Source organism: Alternaria viburni, assembly GCF_023758015.1.
Source record: "Alternaria viburni strain BMP 2772 chromosome Unknown scaffold_26, whole genome shotgun sequence".
Classification (NCBI taxonomy): domain Eukaryota; kingdom Fungi; phylum Ascomycota; class Dothideomycetes; order Pleosporales; family Pleosporaceae; genus Alternaria; species Alternaria viburni.
This window is the reverse complement of record NW_026055795.1, coordinates 70,714-88,950: the sequence shown is the minus strand read 5'-3', so window position 1 is coordinate 88,950 and position 18,237 is coordinate 70,714. Positions and strand designations below refer to the sequence as shown.

Genomic DNA, 18,237 nt, shown 5'->3' with positions numbered 1-18,237 from the left:
ACCTAGCCCCGAATACAGGGATCAACGGTTGCATAACAGAGTTTCTTGAAGGAAAGTTTGACGACAATAACGAGGCCCTGGACATAATCACCAAAATGGTGTCGTATCGCAACACCTTGACGAGATCAGCAACAGCACTATTGGCCCTCGCGGGCATATTCAAGCCCAACGGACTAGACTGCGCAGACTTCGACTTTGAAACATTCCAAGAATCGCAGGAGTACAAGAATAAGAGGGGCAAATACGAACATGCCTTCAGGCAGGTCGCTCGATTCGACTTGATCTTTTTTCCTGCTCCGGATGACGAGGAGGGGAGGCCGTGGGCTAAGCCTGTTAAGTATGTCGCTGCGGCTTTGACGCTGGATGAGAATACGGACTCAAGCGAAGAGATTGCGGATGCGGTGCAACGGATTAGAATGTGTATGTATATGAGCTCCGTTATTGTAGAATACTGCTAATGGTGATGTGCAGGCTATGAGAAGATGCTCGTCGACAAGGCCAAAAAAGAAGTCGATAACGCTCCTGAGGTGAGCTAGACGCGCAAAAGCATCCCGACACCAAAACGCGTGAACGCGTCTGGAAACTTTGGTGGTTGGGCGAGAACGAGACTAGTGTGTCGACTACGTCATCGATACCTTCGTACCTTCCACCCCGGCCTACAACCTTACGTGTATTCGCTTCTCTCATTTCAGCCAGGATAACGCGCGTGTATAATGAGAGCTCTTGTTTATAGATTAGCGCAATTACCAAATTCCCCTTTACAAAGTCTAGATTCGCCACGATCATCGCCACTATTCGCCCGGTTCATCCAAGCCCGGCAATTCCACGCGTCGACGATGATGTCGAGCCCAGCAAAACGTAAAGCCGAGAAAGATATATCGCCACCAAAACCGAAGAAGACAAAGACGACAACAAAGACGAAGACAGAGATTCCTGCATATCATCTCACCCCATCAAGACAGGACGAGTCTGGAGAGAACGTCTGGCCGGCAAGGAAACAGCAGATTGAACGTGCGCGAGAGATCATCCGAGAATGGTAAACCACCAAGCACTCGATAGAAAATGTGTAGACACTAACATCACGCAGTGCTGAAGCGCAAAAACCAATCGTCATCCTACCAGATAAGGATGCAGACGGGCTTTCTTCTGGCGCCATACTGCATCATACCCTCACCGCACTGGGTTTATCACCTGATCTCATATCCGTTCACTTTCCACCAAAAGGCTCTAATGTACACGATGAAACCACAAAGCAGGCCCTGACGGCTCTCTCACCATCCTACATCTTCATTCTAGATCAAGGCAGCCGGAAGACACCGCCTGTCATCGACTCACCCCACACATGCCTGGTAATGGACCATCACTTTGCAGATGAAGGCGGCTTCCCAGAAGGCAGCGATTACGTGACAGCTCATGACTGCCCACCCGTGGCAACCAGCGCCTTGCTAACATACACAATCTGCCTCCCACTTCACCCAGACCTACACGACAAGATATCCTGGTTAGCAGCCCTAGGAACGCACGGCGACCTCGGAAGCAGCATAAAATGGGAGCCCCCCTTCCCAGACATGGTCGCAACATTCAAGCAACATCCCAAAAAGTCCATCAACGATGCCGTGGCTTTGGCCAACGCACCACGCAGATCAGCAGCCTATAACGTGCGCGACGCCTGGGACGCCGTCATCTCCGCCAGCAGTCCCGTCGACATCTCAAAAGCCGAAAAGCTAAAAGATGCGAGCATGGAAGTACGACGAGAAACCGAACGCTGCACCCACACCGCCCCGAAGTTCTCTGCCGACGCCACAATCGCCGTTCTGACTATATCGAGCGCCGCGCAAATTCATCCTGTTATTGCTACACGCTGGTCTGGCACCCTCAAATCGAATAAACTCGAAATCGTCATGTGCGCAAATGAAGGCTACCTGCCCGACAAAGTTAATTTCTCGTGTCGCGTTGCCAAGTGTGCGAGAGCGCGCGAGGGAGAGGAGAAGGTCGATATTATTAAGAAGTTGGAGGGTATTGTGGCAGGGGATGGGGAGTTGAGGAAGAGGCTTGGGGAGAGCTTTGCGAGGGGGCATAAAGAGGCTAGTGGGGGGATCGTGGGGAAGGGCGAGTGGGAGGAGTTTAAGAAGTTGATGGGGGTTGGGGAGGCGAAGAAGAAGGAGGGAGGTGGGAGTGGGAAGAAGGAGGAGAAGCTGGTGCAGAAGAATACGCTGGCGAATTATTTTGGGAAGAAGGAGAAGAGTGGGAAGGTGGAAGGGGCTTAGACTTTGGACGACGGTGGTACATTGGACGTCTTCTTCCTTCCTTCGAGAAGACCCAGCAGATCGGCATTTCGATAACGCACGGAAGAGGCGTGGAAGTAAACAAGGTAAACTGTGCATCGCACGTTGTGGGGAGAACACTGGCGTCGATTTCGATCCGGTTGCGACGCCAAACGCTTCCTCCGTTGGCATTCTCAAACACTGTTGATCGTGCCATCACGGAAGAGGCGTGACAAAACCCAGATGGAGATAGTCTCGCATGCACTACGTTCCGCCAAGACCAAGATTAAACACCATCCAATCTATCGAAGATTCGCAATGGAACGTAATTGGAACGGAGACTTCGATGGCGCTCAGGCGCGTGTCTCTTCGCCGTTGGCCTTGATTACTCGTGTCTTTGAACAAATGCAAGGCGAAAAGAAAGGAAACAACTGCGGGCATCGACAAATACAGACCAATACTTGGCATTCTAGCATTTTCAGATCGTTTCGAATTGAATGATGACTAGCCTCTTGAGCGGCTCTAGGGGTGGGTGGAGGAGGCGGAGGTGACAGACATCTCTCGAGGTAAGTGTACTGTAGCAGGTGGGCAGGTGACAGACATCTCACGCAGTTCAACATCCTCTTCGCACACCAGTTTCCGCGATCGGCCTTTGCCGTTCATTTCTTTGAACAGTTGCAAGGCGAAAAGGAAGAAAACACCAGTGGGTATCGACGGACTCAAACCAATGGTAGACGTTGTAGCATTTCAGATTGTTTCGGATTAAATGTCGGCTAGCCTGCTGAGCGGCTCCAGGCCCAAATTGCCGAATGATCGGCATCCTCGAACAGGAACATGAAAGGATCATCATAACGACCTCTCGACATGCAGCAGACGCGCAAATACCTCAGGTACAACGGATGAACAGCTGCATTTCAGAGCCCAAAGACACCACACCTTGAGCAGACCGGATTCTCACGCTTACGCGACGATCTCGCACCGCCCCAACGCAGCCGTCCCACTGACCACAATGACGCATATAATATACGACCTCCATATAGCCAAGCATCACCGTTGCAGTCCGAAACCCAAAACCCGCGCCCATTGCGCCATGTGACCTCGGTACCAAACCACCAATGCCGTGCCCAATGAGGTAAAAGGCTGAAACCTGGGGACATGCAAGTTCAAAATCTCTCCATTTATACTTGGCCTCCGCTTTTCCTCTTCCCGGCGAATGAGCGCGTGTCGTGCAAATTGAGTGCTGACGACCTGACGGGGCACGCGCTACCCGACAGGTGCCAAGAAAGCTTGATGGTAGCAACATTAATCTATCTAAGTGATCGGGGCGAGAACGATGAAGATAGTGGTTGAAGACCACGACTGGGTGCGGAGATGACGAGGGAGGAGTAGGTACAGCGGCCCGGGTGGAGTCATGTCGTCGCTCTTAGATTGCCGTGGTAAACAGTCCCTAAGGCGCATGACACGGAGGATTAGAAGGGAATAAATACTGGGAGTGCCGGCTGGAGTTTGGTCGAGAAAGCGTCGATACAGCGCTTCATACCCTTCACTCATCTCGCATCTTACCCCATCGACATCCAGCATGAAGTACGCCACCGTTCTCCTCGCCACCGCGGCGACCGTCTCCGCCCACTCCACCTGGCAAGAACTCTGGGTCGGCAGTGAAGACAAGGCTGGCACTTGTGTGCGCACTGTCAAAGACAACAGCCCCATCACCAGTCTGACCTCCCCCGACATGTTCTGCGGACGCGGCCCAGCTTCTACATCAGGCGTCTGCGAAGTCGCTGGTACGTCCCCTATTTCCACGTAAGACATATCGTACAGTATTAAACATACTAACAAACCCCCCCAGCCGGCAGTTCCCTAACCGTCGAAATGCACGCCCAACCCAACGCCCGCTCCTGCTCCCAACCCGCCATCGGCGGCAACCACTACGGCCCCGTCTTCGTCTACATGGCCAAAGTCGCCGACGCCAAAACCGCAACCTCTGGCTCCTTCTTCAAAGTCGCCGAAGACGGGTACACAGGCACAACCGCGTCCTGGGGCACCGAGATCCTCAACGCAAACTGCGGAAAGCGCGCTTTTACCGTGCCCAAGAACATTGCTTCTGGCGACTATCTTGTCAGGGCTGAGGCGATTGCGCTGCATGCTGGTGCGAATAACCCGCAGCCGTATGTTAGTTGCTTCCAGGTTAAGGTTACCGGGGGTGGCAGTGCGACGCCGAGTGGGGTTAGCTTTCCTGGGGGGTATAAGACTAGTGATCCGGTTTTTACGAAGGCGATTTATGATTCTAGTTTCAAGTATGTTAGTCCTGGGCCGGCTGTTTACTCTGGTTGAGAAGGCCGTATGAGATCTGGATGGGGGAAGGTCGGGCATTGTGGTGTGGAAGGCGGTGTAGAGAGGAAGCTTTCTTGTAAATAGTTGACATGGATTTGTGTATTAGAATGGGTTGATACCATACCATCATAGTCTTTTGAGTGCCCACTGCACTACCTCAGCCACCAAACTCCCCATCTCTAACCTTCTCATCATACCCCAGCACCGCATCAAGCAGAACCTGCGCTCCCAACGCGCAATGCTCGGGACTCGTATACTCTTCCGGATTATGACTGATCCCCCCTTTGCTCGGCACAAAGATCATACTCGTCGGACACACTCTGCTCGTCCACGCACTATCATGTCCAGCTCTACTCTTCATCTGCATAACCTGACTTTCACCCACTAACCCCACCGCCGCCGTCCTTACAACCTCGATACAATCCGGATGGAACTTCGATTCAGGTAATCCCCACGTCCGCTCCACGGAATACGTAGTCGCGTTGTCTTCTTCCTTGATGACCTGATCGAATGCGCGTAAGATGGATTCGGAAAGCTGGTCGACGAGGTCATCAGTATCGCATCTAACATCCACAACAAATCCTACGCCAGCGGGTATAGTGGCTTGTGAACTGGTATCACTGCTGATAACACCCACGGTAGCTACACCCAGACCAGTCTGCACAGCCGTATCCCTTACGGTAGTGATGAGCCGTGCAGCTGTGACTAAAGCATCTGCTCTTCCTTCCATGGGCGTTGTGCCTGAATGGCCTTCTCGTCCTGTAACGCGAATGGCGAACCATTTCATTCCTTGAACACTCGTAACAACACCGACTTCCTTTCCCTCACGCTCGAGAATTGGACCTTGCTCGATGTGTAGTTCGAAGTGCGCGGACAGTTTGTTCTCGCGGTAATTGCATGGCGTTGGACCAAGGTATCCTGTTTCTTGTAAAGCAGTTGCCATGGATATTTTGTCGGTATCGCGGAGAGCGTGGCATGCAGATAGATCTGTGGTACTGTGCGTGCTCCAGACACCAGATGCCATCATTGCGCCGGGAAACCGCGCGCCTTCTTCGTTGGTCCAGTTTATCAGGGCGATGGGGTGGTGGGTTTGGATGTTATTTTCGTGCAGGGTACGGAGGACTTCTAGGGCGGATTGGACGCCTAAGATGCCGTCGTATCTACAAACACATGAGTCCTTTGATCCCCTCGTGGAAATTGAGATGGTGTAGCGCGTACCTCCCGCCTGCTGGTTGCGTGTCCATGTGACTACCCATGCCAATTGGCGCTTTATCGGTAGCTGTACCAGGGCGTATAGCGAAGATGTTTCCCATTTGATCAATTTTGATGTCGCATCCCAGACTCTTGCATTCGCTGACTAGCCAGTCTCGAGCTGCTTTGTCGGAGGGGGTTAAGGTTAGGCGGCACATGCCTGTTGATGGCGCTGGGAGAGCGCCGTAGGAGGTGCATGTTTCCTGTAGTGTGCTGTTTAGCCTCTCGCCGTTTATCTTAAGAGGGTCGGAAGGCATGATGATCCAGGTGTAAGTTGGTAAGTCGAAGACTAATCTAGAGGACTACCTAGGTACGCATGAGATGAAAGCGTCAAAGTTGCGGTAGTCACATCCGACGCGTCGGCGTGCGAAAAACGCGTCTTCATCATCTATGACCAATGTCTATGACTGTTCGGGATATCTGCATCTCTCTCGAGCGCGTTTATACCGCGAATAGGCGTCATGGTTGATAAGAAGGATGATGAGAGGAAGGTGGGGCAGCGCGAAAGAGGGGTCGAGATACGCACCTCACAAACCTGGACTAGCCTTCTTTCCACTACCACGATAACCGCTGAGATGTATCCTCCCGTGATCATGTATGACTGGAAAGTATGTTTTATGTTGCTGCTGTTTAGCTCGGAACAAGGTTGAGAAAAGTTGCAATGGAGTACGATCTAATCATCATCAATGGGGTGGTAGTGTCCGAAAATGAAGTTCAAGAGTGGGATGTCGCTATCAAAGACGAGAAGATCGCAAAAGTAGTTCCAAGAGGAGGTCTAAAAGATGCACAGGCGACAAGGACGATAGATGCTGAAGGCGGCTATGTGATGCCGGGAGGAGTGGACGCTCACGTTCATCTCCAAGAACCTCCGTTGTTTGGAAACGGCTCAACGGCAGACAATTACGAGACTGGCAGTCGATCTGCAGTATGCGGTGGTACCACTACCATGGTGACCTTTGCGCCGCAGAAGAAGACGGAAGACACCCTCCTCGACACCCTAGCAGCCACCCATGAACGAGCGAAGGACAATTGCTATATCGACTACTCTTTCCATATAATCGTTGGCAACCCTTCAGAAAGGGCGCTCTCAGAGTTCAAGACTCTGCGAGAGGAAGGCATATCCTCACTCAAGATTTACATGACCTACGAGGCCCTTCAACTGCACGATGGTCAGATCCTAGACATCCTCCTCGAGGCCAGGAAACAAGGCATAACGACCATGATCCACGCCGAAAACGGACAAGTAATCGACTGGATGACCGCGCAACTCGAGAAGAAGAAGCTGTTCGCGCCGAAATACCACGGCTCATCCCATCCGCCCATGGCAGAGACCGAAGCCACCTACCGTGCCATCAGCTTATCAGAGTTCATGGATACTCCCATCCTCATCGTTCACGTATCCACTCCCGCAGCAGCCGCACACATCAAAGCAGCGCAAGACCGCGGTCTACCCATCTACGCCGAAACCTGCCCGCAATACCTCTTCCTCACAAAGCTAGATCTCGACCAACCCGGTTTCGAAGGCGCGAAATGTGTGTGTTCGCCTCCACCCCGCGAAAGCGAAGCAGACTGCGACGTCATCTGGGAGGGTCTCGCAAACGGCACCTTCACAATCCTCTCTTCAGACCATTGTCCCTTCCGCTATGACGACCCTGAGATGGGCAAGAAGTCCAGCATCAGCGCAGAATACCCTCTAGGCCACTTCAAATACATCCCCAACGGCTGCCCTGGTATCGAAACACGCCTCTCCCTCACACTCAGCGCGAACCGCCTCAAGCTCACCAAATTCGTGGAGGTCACATCTGCGAATCCCGCGAAGCTATACGGTCTGTACCCGAAGAAAGGCGCGTTGATAGAGGGCGAGTCGGATGCTGATATCAATATCTGGTACCCGGATGGCAAGATGGAGGAGTTTGAGCTGACGAACAGTATGTTGCATCATGATGTTGACTATACGCCTTTTGAGGGGAGGAAGTTGAAGCAGTGGCCGAGGTGGACGTTGCTGAGGGGGAAGGTGGTCTGGGATAGGGACAATGGGGGGTTGTTGGGGGAGAAGGGGTATGGGAGGTTTACGAAGAGGGATACGAGTAGTCTTGCGAAGCCGATAAGGGAGGGGGAGTGGGTGTTGCCGCTGTAGGTGTGGGTTGTGGTGATGCGCGTGCGCTGTGGAATCGGACTTGTAGATTGATCATCGACGCGTTGGACGTGTTTGATGTTATCGTGACACGAGATGTCGCTTGCAACGCGTATATTCGTTTTGGTATCCCCGAACTTATTTGGGGATGTAGCCTTGAGCGCGCGGCTCGGCTTGCAGATTGATGTTTGCCGCGGCTTGATCCTTATCTTATCAGCCCCCTGTGAACCTCGCGTCCCACCCCATTCTTGCTTCCACCTTCCTTTGCGACAGCACCTACATCGCGCGTATCTCCATCATGTTACATCAAGCATGCATGACTAACGGCACGCGGTCCTGTTATCAGGGATGCGGCTCCTGCTTGCCGTTCCCGATGCAGCTATCAGGCCCATGAGGCTTATAGCTTGCCAACACTGGCACATGAGCTTGAGGGCGCTTATCATGCGCTCAAGCTGAACATCTCCATTCCATAGGGAAGATGACGACCTCGGATTTACCGGTAGAGAATGTAGATGTACTTGTGGTGGGTGGAGGACCAGTAGGTACACAACCCCGTCTCCATTACAAACATCATGATACTGACACTCATGCCCAGGCCTCGTAACCGCCTACCAACTCGCACGCAACCTCCCTCACTCTACGCATCGCGTCAAGATCATAGAACAACATCCCAAGTCGTCCCAAGACAACTATGGACGCGCCATAACCCTCTTCCCAAGAACGACTGAGATGCTCGATCAGCTTTCTCTGGCTGATTCCCTTGCTCAGCAGTGTTTTGCTTGTCGCGAAACCGTGAACTACGACAAGCATGGCAACGAGGTCGAAGGAAGAGGTTGGGCGTTCATGGAGAATATGAAGGATACCAAGTGGGACTTCGCGTTGGTGCTACGACAGAAGTACCAGGAAGAGGTGTTTAGGAAAGCACTGGCTAAGGAGGGGGTACAACTCGATGCGCCGTGTACCCTGGTGGGCATCGAAATTATAGACGGGGTTGAGATGGGTGGATATCGCATACTGGCTACAATTGAACATGGCGAGACCAAGGTGAAGAGCGTAGTCAGATGCCGGTATCTGGTTGGCGCAGACGGTGGGCGGTCTTTCGTACGCCGAGCGATGAAGATCCCCTTCGATGGCTCCTCCAGCGAAGACAAGTGGGTACGCGTCGACGGCGTCATCGAAACCGACCTTCCCAAGCCACGAACGTACTGCGCCATCGAATCGCCGACACACGGAAACGTCCTCTGGGCCGCCCTAGATCGAGGCGCAACGCGCATCGGCTTCGCATTCACGGCAGAGCGTCAGAGAGCATACAAGGTGTTTGACGAGAAAGCTGCGGTTAAGGAAGCCATCGCATCCGTCAAGCCCTTCAACCTCACGTTCAAGCAGGTGGATTGGTGGACCATCTACGTCGTTGGGCAGCGTATCGCGCGCTCGTTCTTCGTGAATGACTGCATCTTCCTTGCGGGCGACGCATGCCACACACATAGTTCGGGTGCAGCACAGGGCATGAATACCGGCATGCATGATGCCGTCAACCTCGGCTGGAAGCTTTCCCTCGTGCTCCAAGGCCTCGCCAAACCCGATCTGCTACACTCGTACGAAGCAGAGCGACTCCCCAACGTCCAGAGATTGATCAACTACGACAAAGATATCTCGCGCCTCATGACGATGCAGTTACCCGAGGGCTGGACAGGCGATCCACACGCCGACCCGAACGAGATACTAGGCGTAGTCATGGCCGAAGCAGCGACGTTCAGTAGCGGACTGGGCATATACTACGAGCCAGATTCCTACCTCAACCTCACGCAGAGTTCGGGTGTATCGTCTGTACAGCCTGGTCAGCGCGCACCGGATGTTACGCTTCAGAAACCGGCAACTTTCGAAGCTACGCGACTACAGATCGAGACGCCGAATACGGCGACGTTTTATATTGCGCTGTTTGCTGGGGAGGTGGCGCGCACGAAGCTCGCTTTGGCGTCATTCACCGCAGCGATGACTGCACTGCATTGGCTTAGTCATGATGTCCCAGTATCATGTCTTTCCATCATCGCAGGTCCGGGTGGACCATCGGCGTATGAGACGTTAGGTGGAATGCCGTTCGGTCGTGTGTTCTATGATGCGGACTGTAGTGCGCATATGCGCTATGGTGTTGCGACTGAGAAGGGAGCTTTGGTGGTGTTGAGACCTGATGGGTGGGTTGGCACGGTTGTTGAGCTGGATGGGAATGCGGGGTCGAAGCTGGAGAGGTACTTTGCTCGGTTTCTGTATGCTGCAGTAGGGGGTCACAAGGCTGAGGCTAAGCTCTAAAGATGTGACGGCATCACCAAGCTCTGCCAATGGACTCATGCGCGTCGTGTCGCTAGTTTGACAAGTTCAGCTGAGTGCTTTCCACAACAGGGTTCTCTAGCTCGCCATGCTTCCGTGGAAAGCTAATTGCGCGGGCGATTGCACAGGGCTGAGGTTTCCACCTGCCCTGCGACGTACACGATCATACGATTGGGATGGGGTTCTTGATTATTAGGCGACAAGGCTGGCCCCTATTTATCGCACGGTCATCTTGTGGGGGCTGCTGACCTGCATGATGTTCTCAGAATCGCTCGTAGCCAACAGTTTAGCGCCTGGCGCGTTTCTCGATGACAGTGCATGGTCTAAAATCCTGCGGGACGAAGTTGTTGTCATCCAGATCTTGGAGGCGCGCACGGATATGGTGCTCTGGGCAGCTGAACTGGAGTGTTATATGCTCTCGAGTGGTCCAGGCTTGTGCCATCATTTACTCTATCCTTCTCGTCACAGCCTTCTCTTGGTGTATTGTGTGACTATTATGGATGCGGATATCGACGAGAGAATTTTGTTAGACGTTGACGTCAAAGATTTCGGGATTCGCAGGAGCGTGTTTACTCTGAGCCTGCAGGATCTACGCTTTGTACAGGAAAAGTCTGAAAGTACCAGGTTTAAGAGCTTGTCCAACCTTGAAGATTTCCTGAATGTATTGGGACTCGGTACAGAGTTCAGCAAAAAAACGTCAGCACCTTCAACCCAGGCTGTATCATGCACGAGCATCACCGTTTTCGAGTTGCCGCTCCCGAAACGCATAACAATATCTGAAAGGCCAAAATTATCGAGATTCCTCACACAAAACATTAACAGCCGTATTCGACCTTTGTTATCCGGGGCGAACATGACCTCAACCACTGGGGGCCTCTTTTTCAAAGACCAATTTGGCATACTTTTCGAGACACCTGACGAATCTGTCCCATACATGCAATTCTGGCTTAAGAAGGTTGATACAGAAGGCGTCCAAGGAGACTGGATGGCAGTACTCGCCTATGACAAGGAGTGCGAGTTGGGAGAGTATAGCCTTGACATTTTCAAAATGCACATCGGATCGTACACACATCTCGATTATGACGACCCAAACGCAGAGAAAGCACCTATCCAGGCTTTCACTGAATTCCTTCGCATGTACGTAAGCTTGTACGTAAAAAGAGTTGAGAAAGAGGCAAAGGGATTCATGGAAGCGATCAATGAGGTGGAAGATTCCCTAAATTCGAATCAACGTCATAGCAGCTTGCTTCGGTCACTCAATACCATCAGTCGCAGGATTAGGACAGCAAGCCTAGAAAGTAGGATTGTATTTGGCATAGACGCTGCGAACTGGGTAGATGATATCTCAGGGCCGCGAATTTACAGGAAACTGCTGTCGGTATTGCCATCACTGGCTCGAGACATGGAGCAGTACCATCCAGATCGCTTGCGAGAAGTTACCGCGGAGGTCCACCAACACATCGAGGATGTAATTGCAGAAAGGCAGCAGGAAAGACAGGAGAAGCTTCAAGAACTAGAAGATGTTCGAAGGGAGGAAGAACGGGAACTTCTGCAACAAAACCTCGAGATTGCGAAAGCAACTCAGAGAGATAGTCGCCTAATGAGCGGCGTAGCGTGGATCACCATGGCGTTCCTCCCAGCCACCTTCGTGTCTTCATTTTTTGGCATGAACTTCTTCAACGGCATCGCCGGAAAGGTCCCGTTTGACGAAGCGAGTCGCAGTGTCTGGCTATTCTTTGCGATTGCAATACCTATCAGCGCCCTCGTTCTGTCTACATTCTATATCTGGAACGAGCAACAGAGGAAGAAAGATGGGCACATACTGGATGAAGCCAAGGCGACAAGCCATGACAACGACACAACGGCAAAATCTACGGGAAACAATTTGGAACGGTCAGCACTTCCAAGGAGATAATCGCGCTCTTAGAAGTCCACCGCCATCCCGAACCTCCACCGAGCCACCAACCCCCTCCCTGCACCTTCCTTAGCCTCACACAGTGGGGCCTGATCTACCGAGCCGGTGCGGGTCTCGCGACCCACCCCACCCTAACTTCCTACGCTGGCGCAATGTCGCGATTCAAGAGCCGCCGTAGCTGCCTTGTTTTCCTGGCTGGTGTTGTTGGTGCGGCATGTGGGCGAGGCGTGCCGGCACGCGTCAGGCCGCTGCGCTGGGGCTTGAGTCGTTGGCTGTTGTTGTGAGGTTGGCGGGCTTGGCTTTTCTGATTGCCTAGGAGTATGGTATTTGTAACTTTTCGATAGGTGGGGATGGCTGTTTGGGTGTGCAGCGGGTTTGTGGGTTGGTGAGCTGTGGTGTGGCGACCGATTGAAGATGCTTCTGTATTGGTAGAGCGCCTTTTGAGGGTTGCGCAAAGCGCGACAACATTGTACGAGGGCTATAGCATATTGGGGGTTGAATGTCGTACTTCGATGCATTAATATGTATTATTGGGTATCTGCCAAAGTTCATAGATCGTAGAAAGTCGCTTTACTACACCATCGCGCTTCAAAGCCACCTCCTCGCATCCAACGACTTCTCCTTCTTATGCTGAATCGGTGGTAAAGCCTGCAAACTCGGATGCGAGCTCCCCCGATCAACACTGTACTCGGACTGCACCATAATACCTCCCATTGGGGAGCCAACCACCGGCGCCGGCGCCGCAACATCGGCCAACGGTTGCACATCCTCATTCGACTTGAACGACCGATCCAGCGACCCTTCCGAGGAGTTTTCCGGCGAATTCCTGTCTGTGAGGACGCCTTCTTTTCCGCCCATGCCAACGCCCATCTCGTATTCGTCTAGACGGACGAAGTCGTCTTTGTCCATCTTCCTCCGGCCCAGAGTGCTCAGTTGAGAGCGATCAGTCTTTGGTAGCCAGATGCGGGACTTGAGGTCTTTGCTGCCATTATTCTTCTTGCTGCTGTTGCCTGAGTTCTCTGCGTAGTAGTATTGACTTGGTGTCTTCTCTTTGGGCCAAATTCGTTCGCGGATGGAGCGTTGTAGTTGGCGGATAGCGGGTGCGCAGGCGACGATGGCACCGACGTGTGCTTCGATGGCGGACCAGTATCCGATGGGTAGGTAGTCCCAGGTTACGTTGGTGGTTTGCGCGAACTGGATCATGTATTTGAGGCGGAGGATGCTGACGATGGTGACACTGAGGAGGTGTTAGCAGGTATACGATTGACGTGTGGGGACTGGACTTACAAGCCTCCACCGAGGAACATGCACATGATGCCGAACTTGCGCCGGCGGGTCATGGCAAGCTTGCTGAGCTCTCTCATAGGTATAACAATGACAACTAGATCAAGAAGGATGTTGACCGCGGCAGAAGCCCAGGCATCGGCGTTGAGGTTGATGCATTTTCCGTGATGCTCGCCGTCCCAGTGTTCCCACGCAATGCGTATCGGAATGCATTGCAGCGCTGTTGCTGTAACGAATGCGATGATGTACATGATGCAGATTACGATGGTAACGTGGATGACGCGTCGGAGTCCCTGGTGAGGGAAGATGCGGAGGTAGAAGAGCAAGACTGCTATCTTGGTCAATGCGATCGACGCAAGGTAGAGAAGCTCCGTATAGTAGAAGATCTATCATAGAAGATTTATTAGCGCAGGATCTTGGAACTTGCAGAACTCATCACATACCTCGAGAATCTTGGTGATGTTCTCGAAAGACACCATCCACATATCCGTACCCAACCCCAAAAGGTTCAGCAGGTACGCGCATATCGTGAGCGGGATAATGAGTATGATGGCCGCAGTCATAACCCAGTCGTCAATGCCCCAGTTTCCGCCGAACCAGGGAAGGCGTGCGATTACGCGTAGAATGTAGGCGCCCAAGGATAGTACTCCAAAGACTATTGTAGTGACTGTTCCTTGTTCCGTCTTGTTGCGAATGGGCGCATCCATCAACTCAGTAAGAAACCTCTTCGCCGCTTCACGGTCAATTAGCAGAAAGTTCAACGGGTAAATATGAGAGAGGACCTACTCAGTGCTTCCTTTGGCTTACAGCTAGCCAAGACACATTTGCTCAAGTCATCGAGAAGCTTCTCGTTGCCTTTGATGCAGTCGATGTCTGTGAGCTGGCATGTTGATGACGAGATTATTGTGAGGGTGCAATCTAACTATATGACTGAAATTAGTATGGAGTCTTCTATATCGACATAGTTTACATACCGCGCATGGAGGCAGATTCTTAACCGCAGACGCGAGCACATCGTTCCCGCTCTGACTTTGCGCGAATGCCACAGGCGCAAAGACAAGGCACAGTAGTGCGGAGAAGAACTTCATGTCGGAACCCGCATAGAACGAGGCTGTACCCCAGATTGTTTCCGACTGTACGTATCGAGACAACGCCGTACGAGAAGCCCTGCGCGAGAAAACAAAAGAGGAAGGAGAATTATGTTAAGCGACGGATTGCGGATCAAACAGGGTAAAACAAAAAGCCATATGAACCAGGATAAGAACAGGGGCTTATACACGGCAGGTACAGGTTACGCAGAGGCGGCAATGGACGTCAAAATCCTAGCCTCCCGAACATCAAAGCACCGTTAGTATGTTACAAGCACCACGTAGTGCAGCTGCCATCCTCGTCACGGAGTGTCTTCCACAAGGCGCGCCACACAAAACGTGCTCGGCCGCAATCGGCAGTCTATGAGCTAGACGGTGCCCTGACTTTAGTTCGTTGCTGTGCCGCTGCTACGGCGAGTTCCACGTGGATCTTGAGCCCAACGAGCGACAAACCCTCCGATGTTTTGCCTTTACCTTCGCTGGCTTCACACGTTGAACGTGTCGAAAACTCACATACTTTGTCTATGAGGTATGACGTTTGTAAGTGAGGAAGATTGTGCCAAGAGATGTATGACGCGCTCAAGCGAGATTATCGGGGTCGGCAGCTGTATGAGCACCCATGTTCTCACAGTACTGAATGTCGGCCTGTTAGGCATCACGAGGAGGTGAACATGATGCGAACCTGATCGGCGTTTGACGTGGCAATCATTCTGGCGTTCTGCCAATTGCCACAAGGCTTGCCTAGTGTATGTAGTTATAAGGCTTCGCTAGTGGAAAAGCCCTCGAACAGTTCCAACACCAGCAGCGTCGATCATCGGAGGTACATGAACCCGGTGAAGAACGGTATTCCACTGCTCCCAAGTAATGGCAATCGTCTTTGCGAAAACGTGGTTCGGCCCTGCATGTGAGTTTTAGAGTTTAGCTCCGCATGTAGATCCAGTCTAGCACGGTCTTTAATAAACCTCGGAAACACTAGGCTAGTCAGTCACCCATGGTCGCTGTGATAGAACCGAATGTTCTTTGGACACGGCAGATGCAAGCGCCGTGAACAGAAAGATTGGCGAGTTTTGGCGAATCCTTCGTTCTGCAGCGATTCTAGGGGAATGTGGTATATGCTCAAGTGATCTGTACTAGCTGCAGCGACTTATAGATTCGTCGTTCGGCCATGATTCACACGGTGGAGAGGATGACCGCAAGCCGTCCTGCCGGTCTGCAATGTGGGGCCTTAGAGCTCCATCGTTTCTTGTTGACCATACTTCCTATTCGACCCCCTCTTCTGGTCCACTCTTGTGAGATTCACGCGGAAAGCCGGTAGCTCTAGTGTTTCGAAATGACCGTCTTTTTGCTCATCCCAGAACACCGCTGTGTTCAAAGGTATGCCGGCATAACTAGACATTTCCCAGTCCTCCACGCAGAAGTCGTCCCAAATGGAGCCCAGCCCTTCTGCGCGCTCCTCAAAGATCAATGCACGCCATTCCTCCCCCTGCTGTTCTTCTTCGTTGCGATAGAGAAGCGTTGGGCTAAGCTGCGCATAACGAGGCGTAGTCGTCACGTCTTCCGTGATCGGTGCTTCGAAGACAACCGTCCCGTTGGAAACAAAGGTTGTAACAACAAGACCGCGGTAATCAGCTTTCAGTGTGGCTGTAGAGTTCACTTCTGGATCTGAAGCGCTGTAGGTGCCCGCATAGCGATTACGCATTTGCTTTATGGCAAGCTTTTCGGCTGTTTGCACTATCTTTACGGGAACAATGTCCATGATCTTAGACAAGATCGCGTTAGGGCCCGCGACTAGAATAGTGATCCCCAAGTCGTACTCAGGCACTGTTATGATGATGGAGGTATAGCCCGGCAACCCTCCACTCTTAGTTACAAAGCGTACAGTACGTTTCGACTGCTCAAATATGCGGTCTGTTTGGTAGATCTCCCACGGCATGCCATAGAAGGAGTTCAATCCGCGAGAAGAAGAGACGGGATGTAGCCAATTGATCGCGTGGGTGATGGCGTTGTAGTGGGTTAGGACGTAGCGGAGATATTTCGACAGGTCCCTCGACGAGCTGTAGATGCCGCCGGTAGGATTTTGGATGCCTTCGTCCACACCCCAGAATTGTGGACCAGCGGGAATGACGCCAGCAGAATCGGCAGGCTTGGAGAGAGTGCTGGTAGACATGTTCAAGGGCTTGAAGATGGCTTCATCGATGTAGGTCTCGTAGGTCTGGTTTGTCACCCGCGAGAGGACGAGACCAAGCAATTCGAACGCGACATTGGAATAAGACGATTCTTGGTTTGGCGCGAATAACGGTGCGAACTCCTTGAGCTGTCGAAACATATCTAAGCACAATCAGATTAACACTCTTCTCGCTCGCTCAATTAGTGAGATGCGAACCTTTCGCTGTGCAGGGTCTCTCATAATTTGGTGAATACTCGTCACAATTTGGCAAACCTTCCCGTGACACATCAGGAGGCAGACCCAGTGAGCTTCGATCCAACTCAGGGTAGTTGTTATTGATCAGATCACCTTGAGCCCCTATTAAGGAAATTAGCACGCGCACCTTCTTCTGTGTGGCACACTGCGAACAGATTCTGCTTCTTTCCAGAAGGCATCTTACATTCGCGGGGAAGGCCGCTCAGTTGGCTAGCCAGACTGCGCAATGTGATGTCTTTCCATGGAATGCCGCCGTTCGACTTGTCTCCTAATTCCTTGAGGTATGTATTCACTGTAGCGTCCAAGCTCAAGTTGCCCGCTGCATGCTGATACAGTATACCGAGTACGGTGAAGGTCTTGGTGATGCTAGCGATGCGGTACAGCGCGTCGCCGTTGACTTCGGGGATATCTGGGCGCGATGCATTACGTTCGCGTGCCGTATGATGTTGCGACCATAACGTGTCCTTCGACGAAGTTATCTCTAGAGAGAAGGAGGTTCGGTCGAACTCCGGCGCTGCGACGGCTGCCGTGAGTGCCGTGGTGATGGACTCGAACGCGTCTTGAAGCAGAGGATCGCCAGCATTGTACCGAGGCGGCGGATGCGCAATGGTAGGTTCGAAGCATTTGGCGCTGGCCAAAGCGACTAGCAGGAAGGACGACAGCGGCACCATTTCGGCGTTGAACTGGGAGAACTACATGATAGAGTTTGACGTGAGGATGCCTAGATGTGCGACATGTCGCTCCCCGCACTGAGAGGAGCTTGGACCCCCAGCTCATCATGATCGCCGATGTAACCTCACAACTCACTTACTCCAAATCGATTCTGATGGTCATCAAAGGGGCCTGATACATGGAGCCCTAATAAACGGCGGTACTACTCTGCAGCTCAGTCTGTGTGAGCGTCTCAAAATGTTGTCGCGTTGTCACGTGCGAGGGTAGGATTGGCACCTGGGCACGGCAACGACTACAACATTGGTACCTAGGTAGTCACCTCAACGAGCACATTCATCCCCATCGCCTCGGCATGAATACTTCCGAATGCGCGCATCTCGCGTTATCTCATGTGCAATGCTTCGCCCACTGCTGCGATGTGTGGATCGACCCTTTACCCGTCGATATGGCTATATGACAGCCCCACAAGGAGCTTCATACCTAGGTAGCATCACGGCGTCTGACCTTTTCACCATGCACGAAGATAATCGAAAACAGATATAGGACTT

At 52.3% G+C, this 18,237-nt stretch overlaps 9 protein-coding genes across 9 annotated transcripts; 6 read left to right on the top strand and 3 right to left on the bottom strand.

Moving 5' to 3' along the window:
- Positions 1–95: 95 nt before the first annotated feature.
- On the top strand, positions 96–536 carry J4E79_009634 (uncharacterized protein; the record flags this gene model as incomplete). Its single annotated transcript, XM_049358478.1, has 2 exons — positions 96–420; positions 472–536. The coding sequence occupies 2 exons, from the start codon at positions 96–98 to the stop codon at positions 534–536; spliced, it is 390 nt and encodes a 129-aa protein (XP_049206948.1).
- Positions 537–839: 303 nt separating this feature from the next.
- J4E79_009633 (uncharacterized protein) lies at positions 840–2,267 on the top strand (the record flags this gene model as incomplete). The annotated part of the gene is made up of 2 exons (XM_049358477.1): positions 840–1,036; positions 1,088–2,267. The coding sequence occupies 2 exons, from the start codon at positions 840–842 to the stop codon at positions 2,265–2,267; spliced, it is 1,377 nt and encodes a 458-aa protein (XP_049206947.1).
- Positions 2,268–3,843: 1,576 nt separating this feature from the next.
- On the top strand, positions 3,844–4,598 carry J4E79_009632 (uncharacterized protein; the record flags this gene model as incomplete). The annotated part of the gene is made up of 2 exons (XM_049358476.1): positions 3,844–4,048; positions 4,114–4,598. The coding sequence occupies 2 exons, from the start codon at positions 3,844–3,846 to the stop codon at positions 4,596–4,598; spliced, it is 690 nt and encodes a 229-aa protein (XP_049206946.1).
- A 157-nt stretch (positions 4,599–4,755) lies between these two features.
- Positions 4,756–5,842, bottom strand: J4E79_009631 (uncharacterized protein; the record flags this gene model as incomplete). The annotated part of the gene is made up of 2 exons (XM_049358475.1): positions 4,756–5,758; positions 5,817–5,842. 2 exons carry the CDS (start codon positions 5,840–5,842, stop codon positions 4,756–4,758), a joined length of 1,029 nt encoding a protein of 342 aa, XP_049206945.1.
- Positions 5,843–6,510: 668 nt separating this feature from the next.
- Positions 6,511–7,986, top strand: J4E79_009630 (uncharacterized protein; the record flags this gene model as incomplete). The annotated part of the gene is made up of 1 exon (XM_049358474.1): positions 6,511–7,986. One exon carries the CDS (start codon positions 6,511–6,513, stop codon positions 7,984–7,986), a length of 1,476 nt encoding a protein of 491 aa, XP_049206944.1.
- Positions 7,987–8,461: 475 nt separating this feature from the next.
- J4E79_009629 (uncharacterized protein) lies at positions 8,462–10,290 on the top strand (the record flags this gene model as incomplete). The annotated part of the gene is made up of 2 exons (XM_049358473.1): positions 8,462–8,525; positions 8,579–10,290. 2 exons carry the CDS (start codon positions 8,462–8,464, stop codon positions 10,288–10,290), a joined length of 1,776 nt encoding a protein of 591 aa, XP_049206943.1.
- An 871-nt stretch (positions 10,291–11,161) lies between these two features.
- On the top strand, positions 11,162–12,223 carry J4E79_009628 (uncharacterized protein; the record flags this gene model as incomplete). The annotated part of the gene is made up of 1 exon (XM_049358472.1): positions 11,162–12,223. One exon carries the CDS (start codon positions 11,162–11,164, stop codon positions 12,221–12,223), a length of 1,062 nt encoding a protein of 353 aa, XP_049206942.1.
- Positions 12,224–12,811: 588 nt separating this feature from the next.
- Positions 12,812–14,595, bottom strand: J4E79_009627 (uncharacterized protein; the record flags this gene model as incomplete). The annotated part of the gene is made up of 5 exons (XM_049358471.1): positions 12,812–13,460; positions 13,511–13,893; positions 13,951–14,240; positions 14,315–14,387; positions 14,482–14,595. The coding sequence occupies 5 exons, from the start codon at positions 14,593–14,595 to the stop codon at positions 12,812–12,814; spliced, it is 1,509 nt and encodes a 502-aa protein (XP_049206941.1).
- A 1,225-nt stretch (positions 14,596–15,820) lies between these two features.
- Positions 15,821–17,688, bottom strand: J4E79_009626 (uncharacterized protein; the record flags this gene model as incomplete). Its single annotated transcript, XM_049358470.1, has 3 exons — positions 15,821–16,923; positions 17,036–17,119; positions 17,145–17,688. The coding sequence occupies 3 exons, from the start codon at positions 17,686–17,688 to the stop codon at positions 15,821–15,823; spliced, it is 1,731 nt and encodes a 576-aa protein (XP_049206940.1).
- Positions 17,689–18,237: the final 549 nt, after the last annotated feature.